The sequence below is a fragment of the Delphinapterus leucas genome, chromosome 10, assembly GCF_059928025.1.
Source record: "Delphinapterus leucas isolate spDelLeu-1000000601 "Yukka" chromosome 10, BTC_Dleu_Yukka2, whole genome shotgun sequence".
Lineage (NCBI taxonomy): Eukaryota > Metazoa > Chordata > Mammalia > Artiodactyla > Monodontidae > Delphinapterus > Delphinapterus leucas.
This window is the reverse complement of record NC_143138.1, coordinates 19,462,056-19,476,296: the sequence shown is the minus strand read 5'-3', so window position 1 is coordinate 19,476,296 and position 14,241 is coordinate 19,462,056. Positions and strand designations below refer to the sequence as shown.

At 40.7% G+C, this 14,241-nt stretch overlaps 2 protein-coding genes across 3 annotated transcripts in view; one reads left to right on the top strand and one right to left on the bottom strand.

The window, feature by feature from the left end:
- The window catches only part of GPLD1 (glycosylphosphatidylinositol specific phospholipase D1), an 85,853-nt gene extending 72,260 nt beyond the window's left edge, over window positions 1-13,593 (top strand). The window contains exons 20-27 of the mRNA XM_089918415.1: window positions 463-604; window positions 1,405-1,510; window positions 1,599-1,692; window positions 4,155-4,331; window positions 4,678-4,838; window positions 6,019-6,045; window positions 6,397-6,447; window positions 8,981-13,593. Of these exons, the coding sequence (XP_089774541.1) occupies window positions 463-604; window positions 1,405-1,510; window positions 1,599-1,692; window positions 4,155-4,331; window positions 4,678-4,838; window positions 6,019-6,045; window positions 6,397-6,447; window positions 8,981-9,067 (845 nt within the window). The 3' untranslated portion in view covers window positions 9,068-13,593. The remainder of the gene's footprint in view (window positions 1-462; window positions 605-1,404; window positions 1,511-1,598; window positions 1,693-4,154; window positions 4,332-4,677; window positions 4,839-6,018; window positions 6,046-6,396; window positions 6,448-8,980) is intronic.
- Window positions 9,665-14,241, bottom strand: part of MRS2 (magnesium transporter MRS2) — a 39,513-nt gene continuing 34,936 nt past the window's right edge. For both annotated transcript variants that reach the window (XM_022562341.2, XM_089918414.1), the window contains one exon: window positions 9,665-13,849. In XM_022562341.2, coding sequence (XP_022418049.1) covers window positions 13,739-13,849 — 111 coding nt within the window. In that variant the 3' untranslated portion in view covers window positions 9,665-13,738. The remainder of the gene's footprint in view (window positions 13,850-14,241) is intronic.

Sequence of the window (14,241 nt, the reverse complement as noted above, 5' to 3'; positions counted from 1 at the left end):
GTATGTATGTATGTATTTATTTATTTTTGCGGTACGCGGGCCTCTCACTGCCGTGGCCTCTCCCGTTGCGGAGCACAGGCTCCGGACGCGCAGGCCCAGCGGCCATGGCTCACGGGCCCAGCCGCTCCGCGGCATGTGGGATCCTCCCAGACAGGGGCACAAACCCGCGTCCCCTGCATCAGCAGGCGGACTCTCAACCACTGCGCCACCAGGGAAGCCCCAGGCCCTCTTTTTAAATAGCATCCTCTACTCCACAGAAGTGAGCTCTAGAAATGCATTGCTTATATGAAGAGTGAGTTCCATTTCTGACATTGGGACCCTGGGGACAGCAAGGGGGCACGTGAGTTGTGGCAAAAACTCAGCCCAGTGAACCCATTTCTCATTGTCCTACAAAAGGGGCCCACTCTTTCCATTCTGGTAGTCTTTCCACATAAAGTAAAAGGCACTGATTGTCTTGTGTAGAAGAGCTGAATGTGGAGGCGGCCAACTGGATGGTGAGAGGCGATGAGGACTTCGCCTGGTTAGGATACTCCCTTCACGGTGTCAGCGTCAACAACAGGACTTTGCTGTTGGCTGGGAGCCCGACCTGGAAGAACGCCAGTAGGTGAGCACTGATGTTGGGGCCCAGGGACCAGTGAGCACGAGGGGCAGGTGCCTGTAGCCGTGGGAGCCCACTGAGTGTGGGGTTCAGAGGAAGCAGCTAAGAAATTCTTACCCTTCAAGGAAACGCTAAGGCTCTGGGACAAGGTTGCAAATGTTCCTTTTTAGACGTTTAAGAGAGAGATGGGTGTGTTCGTTTGCCAGGGCTGCCATACAAAGTACCGTAGCCTGTGTGGTTCAAGCAGCACGAATTGATGGGCTCAGTTTTGGAGGTTAGAGATCTGAGATCAAGGTGTCAGCAGGGTTGGTTTCCTCTAGGGCGCCTCTCCTTCGCTCACAGACGACCACCTTCTCCCTGTGTCTCACACAGCCTCTTTTGTGTGCCCCCATCCCTGGTGTCTTTCCCTCTTCTTACAAGGACACTAGTCATATTGGTCAGGGCCCCACCCTAATGACCTCATTTTAGCATGATTACCTCTTTAAAAACTTTATCTCCAAATGCCATCATATTCTGAGGTACTGGCAGTTAGGATTTCAACATACGAATTTTGGGGGAACATAATTCAGCCCATAACAGTAGGCATCCCTCTATTTTGTCAGTCGGGAAGTAGAATGGTTAACCTCACAGCTGGAGAGCCTTGATATTGGGATTCATTCTGAAAGCACCCCACGCTCATGTCTAGGTTCACAGGGACCAGGGGCATATGCGTGGGGAAGATGTGGGTTGTCTTTCCTTGGACCTCAATACCTGGCCAGCATTGAACCCTGTGCCCCATCAGCTAAGACCAGTGTGCTTCATTCCAGTCTGGACCATTTGTTCCACACTCGTGATGAGAAACAGAGCCCTGGACGGGTATCTGGCTATTTCCCACCAAATTGTCAAAGCCGGTTTACCATCTCTGGAGACAAGGTATGACTGCCCCTCCCTCCCCAGGAAAGTGGACACCACAGTGAAAGTTTTCTTAGCTGTACTATGTTGACTTACTGCTATTTCACAGGCAATGGGGAAACTGGGTACCTCCCTGTCCAGCGGCCATGTGATGATGAATGGGACCCGTACACAAGTACTGCTGGTTGGGGCCCCGACTCAAGGTAGGTCGCCCGCCATGAAACTTGCTTCTTTTTAGTCATGTGGCTCCTTGACCAAGTCATATTGGGGGAAAGTTAGGAGATATGGAGGCAGACAGACCTGCATTTGAATATTTCCTTTCCTCATTAATAGCAAGCTGGGTCACCTTGGGGAAGTTAAACTCCCTGAATGCAAAACACAGCTTATAATATCTACTTCAAAGGTTTGCTGAAAATCACACGTGAAAGTAACTTGGTGTGTTTTTAAAGCTCCTATCCCATTGAGCTTGGAGACGGAGCAAATTTTATAACCCAGCTCACCAGGAACAGGTCCACTCTGAGGGTGTATGTTAATAAAACATTATTTTGTTTGATTTATGGGTGAGTTAAAAGAACAAAAATCTACTCCCTCCAAGAGTATAAAAGTAAATTATGCTTATTATAGAAATTTGTGAAAATATTAGGAAGTATATAGAAGAAAAAAATCACCCCTTATCCAGATATTTTAAAGCTTAAATGCATACATATTTTTTCACACCTAATATTTTATATCTTAAGCATGTTCTCATGTTAAATATCCTTCTAAAACATTACTTTTGATACTTGTATCACATTTTTTCCATACACACATGCCAACATTTACTACCATCATCCTATTGCTAGAGGGTCTAATCTTAAGACTCTTACTACACATTGTGAAATTATTTTTCATAAAGATTTTCGTTTCATACAATATATTTGAATGATACGTAGAAGTGGATTGGGCAAAGGAATGGTTAAATCTTTCCTTGCGTGAGTAAGGACAAAGCATTACAACAGAAAGTTGCTGACTTAGCTTTGGAATCGTTTTTTTCTTCTTTACAGAGTCTAGGTAGTGATTTCTAAACTCTTGCCACACACATTACTAGTTTTGTGTCAGCACTCTTGCCCCCAGAGTGCTGTGAATTAGAGCTTCCCAAATTTTCTTAGTTTTAGTCCCTTTACTGCCTTAATAATTTTCTCCATTATCAAATATTGTATAAAATACAGAATATAAAGGTTAATTATATATATGATACATATATATAAATGATGCTTTTTGAGATAATTATAAATTCACATGCAGTTGTAAGAAATAATAAAGGTCATGTTACATTTTATCCAGTTTTCCCCAATGATGATAATCTGCACACCATAACCAGTGTCACAACTGGGTTATCAACAGATATAATCCACCAATCTTGCTCAGATTTTCCTATTTTTACTTGTACTTTGATTGTATTTCACCCACATAATTTGAGGGGCCCAGACAAAATTTGTTACCTGAAATTCTGGATAATTTTTCTTAACAGGAGAGCATAAAGCCAAGCACAGGGCCTTTCTCAGTATGGGGCCGTGTGACTCAGTAGGCTACAGATGCTGTGTTTATGTCCTAACAGCTTAGCTCCTTTGGGGTACTGTACCACTTCTCAAACCCTGGAATCAGATTAGACACTGCTATCCTCATTTCGATCCACACTGATTTTCTAGTGGTACCTGCATTTTACCGTAACAACCCGTTATGATAAAATCCCAGTTTTGCAAAGATGTGACATCATGGAAAGGAACATAGGGATCTAATGTTGAAACTATAACACACCTCCAGCAGGTAGGTCATGTGGCATCAGACAGATGTCACTGTGTTACCAGCAAAAGTTCAAGATACCTGCAGTATCCCCGTGAGTTCGCTGAAGCGTTTCAGTGTATAGTTGGGGAATCACGCTCTATGGACAGATTAAGTTAAATGTGAAAAATCTGATCTACTTTCAGGGCAAGTTTGAGTAGCACAGTTAGGCTTGTCCCTCTCACCCTGTCCCCTGCCTCGGCAGGATCTCTGGGTCAGAAATGTGGCCACTATATACAAGTTTGAATATTCAGTGAGGAGTTTAGAGTGCTGATTAAAAACTATGAAGTACTTTCAGTGTGAAAAAGAATACTCAATGATGGCAAGGTTGAAGTGAGATGGGAACTGACACACTGCTTGTGAAATGTAAATCGATATACCTTTTCTAAAAAGAGGTCTGGCAAAATGGCAAGAGCCATTCCCCAAATCCAGGGCTATATGGGCCCCTTCTAAGAATCTGTTCTCATAAAATACTCAGAACTATGGGGAAGGATATTTATCATAGTATTCATTATAAAAGCAAAAACTTAAAAATGGCCTGAGCGTAAAAAGAATTTTATAATCTGCAAAAACCCCCATTAAAATGTGTGTATGTATATGTAAGTATATATCATTGTCCAGAAAGAAATATATATGCTTTATATACGTTTTCTTCTTTATGCTTTTTTGGGGTGTTTCCCACACCTTTTATAATGATCATATATTAAAAAAAAAACCTTGGCATTCACAAATTTAACTGCCTCACAGTAATCCTGAAAGTCAGTGACACAAAGTAACCGATAACTTCTATGTCCTATCTTCGTCCTTGTGATGACAGCAGTTACCATACTGTGGTTTATTTCAGATGTCGTGGCTAAGATGGCATTCCTGACCACGACCTTGCACCAAGGTGGAAGCACTCGGATGTATGAACTGCCACCTGACTTGCAGCCTTCTCTGCTCAGCACCTTCAGTGGAGACCGCCGCTTCTCCCGATTTGGTGGCGTTCTGCACTTGAGTGACCTGGATAACGATGGCTTAGGTAGGAAGGAACGGTGTCTCGGGCCAGTAAGAAAGTCCTTTGCTTAATTGACGAGTCCCCCTAATTGGCTCACCTAGGCTCTACCCTCATAATGAATCAAGACCAGAGCCGGAGGTACAAGAGTAGTACTTTTTGAACATGGTGACACGAGAGCCACCCACATCAACTATTATTAATGAATGATAACAGAAAACAAAAGCCTCTGACTACATTGGAATGAAATCAGGACAGACCTAGTAAAAGATGTACTAATATTATTTGTGGAAGGTTGGGTCAGGATCCAGTAGTGTAGTGGAACAATGACAGCAAGTAGATACTTCCTGCTGCTGGTTTTCATTGTTTACAGATGAAATCATCATGGCAGCCCCACTGAGAATCACAGATGTAACCTCTGGACTGATGGGGGGAGAAGATGGCCGTGTCTATGTGTATAATGGCAAACAGGTCACCTTGGGCGACATGACAGGCAAATGCAAATCATGGGTAGCTCCATGTCCAGAAGAAAAGGTAACTGTTCTTGTACACAATTCCATACCATCCTGGGAAAGGATGGCTACTTGCTGATGCCTTAGTAAATTATGTCCACTACAGAACTCTTATTAGTTTCTGCCTGAACTCAGGTAACCTGCCCCTTACCTGGGGTCAGGACACAATCCCTTGCTTGTGTTTGTAGGCCCAGGCTGCCTGCTTACCGGCAGTTCTGCAGTGTTCACACCCCACAGCTGCAGTTGGATGGGGTGTCATACTGGTTCTTGGTCATAGCCGGCCACTGCTTGGTTAGGAGCCCACGGCAGAAGAAAACAGGCCACGGCCATTGGAGTTTCATGAAGACTCCCAATCTTTTTATTTCATCTTTCATTGCTTTGTTTTACTCCTTTTCTCAGGTGGGTTTCCTTAAGTTTCCTGGGTCTAAAACACTTGGCTGTTATTTTTAAACTTAAAAATTACTTTTTAAATTGCAAAAAGTGAAAGTTTATTGTAAAAATATTAGAAAATACACAGTACAAAGAAAATTAACATCTACCTAGAACTCTACTCTACAGAGATAACGTCCATTAACCTTTTGCTGTGTATCCTTCTAGTATCTTGCTAGGAGCTTAACTGCTACCATTTATTGTGTATTCACCCTGTGCCTGGCACTGTGCTACACACAGAAACTCTAACCCACATCAAAGCTATTAACTTGGTAGTTTATACCCATTGTAAAGAAACTGAAGATTGGAGAAGGAAGCTGTTACAGGTCACACAGCTAGGAAACAGCAGAACAGAGACCTGAACCAAGAGCTGATTCTAAAGTGTACTCTTAACCACTGCACTGTGTGTATCTTGTTAACGGTGGTGACCATATTGTACAGGATTTTGTATACAACTTTGTTTTCTATGCCTTCCTATAGTCTTATACAATATATCTACCAGATACCTAGTATTTTATCTGTAGATAAACCAGTTTAATCATTAAGTGATTATTATTAGTCACTTAGTCCATTTCAAATTTTTGCTGTTATAGTAAGAAATATTCACATATAAACATCTATTTTTCTGAGCTAAACTATAAGTGGAATTTCTGGTGACAAAGGGCTTCTCTAAAATGAAGAAATGTGAGTGTAAGGCTGTAATTAAAATTGGTTTAAAAAAACCCCCATGAACAGTAATAACATTGTCTCCCTTTCTCATCACTTTCTTTCAGGCCCAATACGTATTGATTTCTCCTGAAGTAAGTACCTTCTGAAAAAAATGAAAAACTACCCAAAAAAAAGCAGCCCTTCCCCTTATTTCAAGTGGATAAAATAACATGGTGGGTTTTTTTTATAAATTTATTTTTGGCTGCGTTGGGTCTGTGTTGCTGTGTGCGGGCTTTCTCTAGTTGCGGAGCACGGGCTCTAGGCACGCAGGCTTCAGTAGTTGTGGTGCACGGGCTTAGTTGCTCCGCAGCATGTGGGATCCTCCAGGGCCAGGGCTCAAACTTGTGTCCCCCGCATTGGCAGGCAGATTCTTAACCACTGTGCCACCAGAGAAGCCCCATGGTGTGGTTTCAAAGGCTATTAACAGACTGTGTGTTTTCCAGGCAGGCTCAAGGTTTGGGAGCTCTATGATCACTGTGAGGTCAAAGAAAAAGGTGAGTACCAAGACTGTACCACTTTGATATCTGCATTTGTTCTAAGGCTGGGATTTGGGGATGATCTCATTTTGTATGTATTTTAGATTTTTTTATTTGAAAAATCGAGGGACACACACAAAAACTCACACATAATCCCATCAGTTTTTGGTAAAAAGTTTCCCTTGCTACCCCTCCAATTTCATCCTCTACAGCAGGGGTTAGCAAATTACAGCCTGTGGACCAACTCTAGCTGGCTGCCCGTTTTTGTATAGCCCATGAACTAAAAATGACTGACATGTTTGCAATGATCAAAAAGTATATTTTGTGACACATGAAATTTATATGAAGTTCAACTTGCAGTGTCTCAAGTTTTAGTGGAATATAGCCACGGTCATTCCTTTCCTTACAGCTGCTACTATTACCGTTGATCAGTTGCCTCAGACTGACATCCCACAAAGCCTAACATATTATCCTGGGCCCTTCACTTGCCATACTGGCTAAGCACTGTTAATATTTTGGTTCTTTTTCTACAAGACTGTTTTTGTATGACTTTAGAAACATACACATGTAACTGTCTTTCAGTGCCTCCTTCCAGACAAGTACATATAGAACTGATTCTTTTCAATGACTGAATAGTAATTTACTGTCTGGATGCACCATATTTTATTTCTTTGGTTTACTTTCTCAATAGACATTTAGTTATTTCTCATAGTTATTTCCATTTTTTTTCCTATTACAGACAACGCTCTAGTGAGCATTCTTGTATCTGTATCTTTATAACTGCAAATTTCTCTGCTGGTAAGATTCCTAGAAGACTGCTAGGTCAAGGGGTATGCACATTTTGAATTTTTAATAGATACAACAGATTAAATGGGTTTTATCTTAAAATATACAGCTAAACCACTGATTCCACTCATTTATTTTAGGATATGACAGTGTATGGAATTATGCTAGGCTATGAGAGAGAGAGAAAGTTTTAAGATTTATACACATGGGAAGTTATTTAAGATGCAAATCAGTGTAGGGTTAAATGGTAAAGAGTAAGTGAACTATGGGATGAAGTTCAAGTAGCCCTTGCTGTAACTCATTTATAGGCAAGCTCGAAAGCAAATACTCAACCATTATTTATACCAACTGAAGGGGGTGGTACAGATCTTCTAAAAGTATATTTGATTCCTTTCTGTATAACAATGCAAATTAATCTTCCTTATTACATTTCACAAGTCAACTGAGACTGGGGGCCCCTAAAGCACTCTGAGTGTAAAGATAAATCAAAGGTTACCTTTAAAAAATGGACACACACAATCTGAGGATGATCAGAGCGGGTGGCCTTTTACTTGAGTAAAAGTTATGACTTTGAAGACTCCTTTCTCTACGTGAGCATTAAGTACTGAACTAGTAACCAGCTAGAACCAGGAGGACTCGGCACTTACCTGAGTGGTACTGCCACCTCCTGTGGGGCTGCCTTCAGTCAGCCCCAGGGCCTTGGCGGAGCAGTGTTACACTGGGCACCAGAGAGGCAGACAAACCTGGTCCCTGCTGCCAGGTTCTTAGAGTCTAAGTGGAAAAATGAAACACCTGTAAGACCAGCAGGTCCATTTAGGACGCCCAAAGGCAGTCAGAGATCAATGGAAGTCTATGCTGGTGGAGTCAGGGAAGGCCTTGCAGGGCCCCTCGGGCCTGAGTGGATCTGGAACTAGGAGTAGGCTGACTGGGCAGAGAGGGCAAGATGCAGGGTAAGACTTGATTTTAGGCGTGAAGATGGTTTAACCAGGAAATGGAGAGGAAACTTAGCTCACAGCCAAACTACAGGCAAATCCAGTAAATGAGTAATTCCATAAATAAGAGTTGAGATTTTCCCTCTTATCTGACACTAGTGTATTTAAAAAGATACAAGCAAAGAGTTAAGCACAGTATTTGACATATGGTAAAGGCTCAACATGTTAACCTTTATTTCTGGATTCCATTGGTAGTTTTCAAAATTAAGTCAATGAGAAACGTCACAGAAGGGTTGGTCATTTTATGGTCACACCCTGCTCTACCACAACCCTATCAGCCAGTTTGATCAGCTACACCTCATTTATCAGCCATGGTCCAGAAAAACTCTTCAGTTTCCAAAACTAAAATCCACCTCCAAAAATGTTTAAAAACTTGTACAAGCTTAGACCATTTTGAAAGACAGTTCCTACAATATTTCAAGCAGCAGGGGCAGAGTAGGTGGTGTGAACACACTGACAAAGGCCAGCCTGTTTGTGGAAGTCTTATTACTCCAGGTATGCCGTCTACACTGCACCACAGCTCAGACGCTGAATAAACACGCATGGACGCACTTTTCCTTTATGTACCAGAGAAGGGACTAGAGAGAACTTCCTCAGCTGTGGTTTTCTGAACCTACAGATCTGCCAAAGGGGTATTTAAGCTCAAGCCCTGGGGTCTGGCCAATGTCTTACTCATCTTTATATTTCCAGAGCATAACATGATGCCTGGACTACAGCAGGAACTTAATAGATGTTATGAACGGAAAATGAATTCTGTTTTGTGTCCCCTACAGAACCAAGTTGTCATTGCTGCTGGAAAGAGTTCTCTGGGAGCCCGACTCTCTGGGGCGCTTCACATCTATAGCCTCGGCCAAGATTAAAGGTTTCATTCCATTTTCCTAACCTGCCCCTCCCTCTCTCATGCCAAGTCATCTCCAGGGTGAGCGTTCTGGTGGACAGAGTGGTGCATCCAGTGGAGCCTTGTAGATCCCACCACGGGTGGGGCTCCTGGGGGTGGAGACATACACACTAACAGCCAAACTATCTGGAAATAGGATACAGTAAATGGGGATATCAGAAGCAAGTGAAACAGCAAATACTCTGGTTAGTCATGTCCCTTCCAAAGTTTGTTTCCTTTGTACCTAAACTTATTCCTAACTTGTTTCCTGTGCTCAGACCTGCTGTACAACCTATTTCCTCTTCCACATGAGTACCTACATGAGTACCTGTGTCTTTCTGATGACTGGAAAGGCCTCTCTCTGGTTATCTCTTAGGAAAACCTCTGTAACACAATTCTTCCTAAAAATGTCCTTTTAAAGTTGGTGACCCATTCCAATCAAACTGAAATAGAAAGCACAGTATACAGGAAAAAGGCACAAGGAGGAGAAACAGAGTGAGGAGAAAAGTAAGGGGTGAGGCATAACCTCACAACTCCAAAATCATCTTGCAAATGCTGTGGTCCTTTCTTATGAGGATGATTGTATTTCCAATGTTTCATATAGTGAAAGACAAATATAAAAAGTAAAACATCATCTTACTGTGCCCTCAGATGCTTTCGGAGAAACGACTGTTCTAACAGCAGATGAACCTAGTGAGCTAGCCTGAAGTCATCCCACGAAGCCTTGGGTGCCTTAGGCTGCCACAAGCTGTGCCAACAGAACTAGAGCAGAAAGGAGAGAGATCTGTCCTGAGCCGGAGGCTACTGCAAGGGACCAAGAGGAGTGAGGCAGGCTTGTTTCTGCGCTGGTTTTAGCAGAGTAGATCTCATCTGCCAGTCCTGCAGGGTGGCATATTTAAGGGAAAGGAAATGTACCATAGGATTTCAGCTTCACTAAAAATCTGCAGGCATTATTATCCATAAACAGTAACTAGTTGATTCTCTATCAGTCAGGGTACAACCTCTTTCTTCTGACACTAGTGAAATGATACTAAAAAGCAGGAGAAAATAAAAAATGACCAGAGCCCTTCTCTTAGCTTCTCTGGAGGCAGTACAGAGACTGGTCAAAGGAGATAGGAATTCAGCTGAAGAGTAAGCTAAATCAAGGAAAAGCTAGTAGAATTACAACTGTGAGCATAAGGTGAGTATGTATATAGGAAAACAGCATAAACAGGCACATACCTAGATAGGACCTCTGGATCACTCCTGGGACTGTCTCACCTTTCTGAAAGAGGTATACTAGCTGCACGGTTCCCCTATGGCACAGCAAAAAGCACATAGAAACACCGTGTGGTTTTTGGTTAACAATTATTGGCAGCTCAACCTATTTGAAGAATTATTTTTAATTAAAAGGAAGTTTATTTTTAGGGGACCAGAAATTAGCTGTAATTAAGAGTTTTTATGAATTGAGACGTCTGAGTGTAGAACAAGCTAATGACACTGAATTTTAGTAAAGGCATGTTTTCACTATTGGATTAGAAGGATGCATACCTTCATATTGCCATTATTATAGAAAGTGTTATGCTTTACTAAATGATAGGGCCTATGTTTAAACATGATTATTCTTTACCTGAAGATTTTTATTTTCTCAATGCCTGAACATACCACATAGCAAGCAGCAGGAGGAGGGGGTTAAAATTTACAACGTTAGAAGCAGGTTTTCATATAGGATATCAAACCATACTAACCCCATATTCAAAATTATATAAATTGTACTTCTACTGAGTATATGGCAAATATGTAAAAACCCAGCATACAGGAAAAAAGTCTAATACCTGACAGTCTAATGTATTATCCTAATAGATGGATTAAATTTTCACTCTACTAAGTATTAACTGTAGTTCCAAGCATTGATTCTGAAATACTTAACAAAAACACCTTAGGGTTTAATCTCTCCTGAACACAAACCTGAACTTATACAATTTAACTCAAAATTACCTTTAAGATATCAGAACACATTTACATATTTGCAATTTTTATCTATTACCTGTATATGCCAAAACTTTCATCAAGGCTTCAATACTGGAATTGTTTTATGCCTTTGTATCACAGACCTACAGAGATTTGAAGTGAGTTTGGGAATAAACTCAGGTCTCTGAATTCCCTATTCCATGCTCCATCTGCATAGCTATTACTGAGGTAATGACAATAAATCCTGAATTTAGAGTGAGTTTAATATTGCAATCCCAAAACATAAAGCTTGTACAACTCTTGGAATAACCAAAATAAACGGCTTTTTAATATGACTATTTAGTGGTTATCAGTCTTTATCAAGGATGAAGCAAGTGTTAATAGCATCTTAAAATGACGTCTATTCTTGCCACATTTTCTTAAAGGCCTTACAAAGGCAATCTGTTAAGAATATCATTCCTTGTACTTATACATGTTAAACAGAATACGACTGCCTGCTTACTCATAACTGAATGTTTGGTATTCTTTCACCTTACTTACATACTCCGTCTATTTAAATTCAAAATTTAAAACTGCTGAACATTTTTTTTTTGGCATAAGCTGTTATTATTTGAGGGCTCTTTAATATAAGAAGCATCCTGCTACCTATCACCAAAGCAGAGCTAGCTGACATCTGGAAATCATACTTGATTTAACCACCTTCAAGAAATTTAAACCATTAATACCTTCCCTTCATCAGACTTATGAGGTAGTTGCATTTATTCTCCCATTTATTGACGCGACATGACTCATCAAAAATTTTATGTAAGCCCACAAACTAAGCAACATCAGAAAGAAAAAAAGACCAAAATTCTATCCTATGCCTGATCTTAACCAAATCAAGTTTTGCCCTCTGGACTTCCAATTCTTCATATGTCACAGTTAAGTGATATTTATTACCTTATTTTACAGTGATGACCTAAGATCAAAACTAGCAGCAGAGTGCTCTGAGGTGTACCAGAGAAGAGTGCCCTGTGAAATCTAAATATTGTCAAAGATACTTCATCTTGGAAATCATCAAACAGATGTATGATGCCATTCACATTCCAACAACCACACCATAAAGTGTGCTCCAAGACAAGCTCAGCCTGTTTCATGCTATTCTAATGTCCTCTCATAACCAGACATGGGAATAGGGAAAACTTAATACTTGTAACTTTTCTTTCAAATCGGCTACTAGAAGATCATTTTTATTCCTAGCACTAAACCACCTGGTAAATGGACCGCTAAACTCCCTCATATGACATATTAGGGTATCAGGTATCCTCCAAAATCATCAGGGTATGCATATTTATTTTACTACTAAATTTGTAGCGCAAGAGCTGCTCTGAACACTCTAGAATCTTCTATGCATCTTTTGGAGGCAAATATAACTGTCATGTTCTATTGCATAACTGTACTTAACCTCCAGAAAATAATTTGGGTTCGCCAAAAAGTTCGTTCAGGTTTATAGACCCAACATTAAAAGAGGCAGAAGATGTTAAGTACAATAGGAGCTTTTTTTTTTTTTTTTGGCGGTACGCAGGCCTCTCACCATCGCGGCCTCCCCCGTTGCGGAGCACAGGCTCAGCGGCCATGGCTCACGGGCCCAGCTGCTCCATGGCATGTGGGATCTTCCCGGACCCGGGCACGAACCCGTGTCCCCCGCATCGGCAGGCGGACTCTCAACCACTGCGCCACCAGGGAAGCCCCAGGACAGAAGCTTTGAGACATACAAATATCAGTCATTTGTTTTAAACCCAAATCTGATTATGAAAACAAAAAGGTATCACAATTTTAAAGTTTATCTACCCTCTTGTTTTAGGAAGCCCATCTGTCAACCTCCAAGGTGTAGGCAAATAGATTAACTAGGCTACATATATTTTCCTTTTTGGGGTGACATGTCTATCTGTTCTAAAAACCAGGGAATGACCAAAACAGCTATAAAGCAGTAATAGAATGGAAATTCTTTCAGCTCAATTCCCAAAAGCTTTAATTATAGTCAAGCAAAGAAAAATAGTTTCATTGGTTGAGGAAGTAAAATTCTGATTAACTGGAATCTACATAAAGCTGACATTAAACTCATTTCCTTTTTTTTTTTATTCCTTATATAAAAAGGGGGCAAATACAAGAAAATAAGGTTATGTCAAAGACTGGTTTAAAGCACAAACTCCCAGAGTTTGTTTTAAGGTTAATATATATTCTGCTAGCTTTTCAGTCACCTGAGAGTGACAAATTCACAAGAATGTGATTCCTTGTACTAAGAACTAAGGCAACCTGGTCTCATAACTGTGGGCTTGTCAAGTTTCTAGGCTTCATTTGGCATGAGGTTGCACTTTTGCTGACATGTATAAATTAAATAAAATTGATACCACAATCTATTCTTGTGTTAAGTTAATCTCTTCATGCCTTACATGTCTATAAAAACAGCTTCTTAAGTTTGTAGGAAATAGAACTTTGGCCTTTTACAAAACAAGTGCTTTGTTTCTTTACTCAGAATCCTGAAAATGCAATTAAGTTCTAGTACTGTGACTGCCATAATATTTTTAACATCAGACACTATAATTTAAATGTCAGTGGTTTTTTTCCCCAAGTCTCTGACTCTTATAAAAGAAAATAACAGAAGAATATCAGAATTCTCCTGTGACTACCATAAAAAAATAATTCAGTTTCCACCGGGTTGTGCCTAACGGTTTGTTAGGACACTCCTGCTTGATTCAAGTCCATCCGGCCTGAAGCTGTGTTTCACTTCCGTCCTTCTATCTGCCTGCAGTGTCTTTTTAGGTAAAGAGGCCATCTAAATGAAGCAGAAAAATTCGTAATTTTAGTTGTGTCTGTTTAAAAGAAAAGCCACCAGTAAAACGATACATTAACCACTAAACGAGGAAAGGACTGCAAGCCACGTATCAGTGTCTTGAGCTCCAGGGGTATAAACTATAAGTGGAAACGTAAGAAAAAGAGGTAACTTGTGTATCTTTTCCTATACACAATAAATGTTCTCTACATTTCAATTTTGGTTATGACAAAAGCTGCACCACAAAGTTACTAACATGTGTCTAAACGTACGATGCTTGTCAGTGTCCCACACAGAATAAATTTCTAACTTATTTACTGTGCCAGGCCCTGCGCTCATAAGTGCATTACACACATTATCTAATTCTCCCTTTAATTACACGAAGCAGGTGGCAG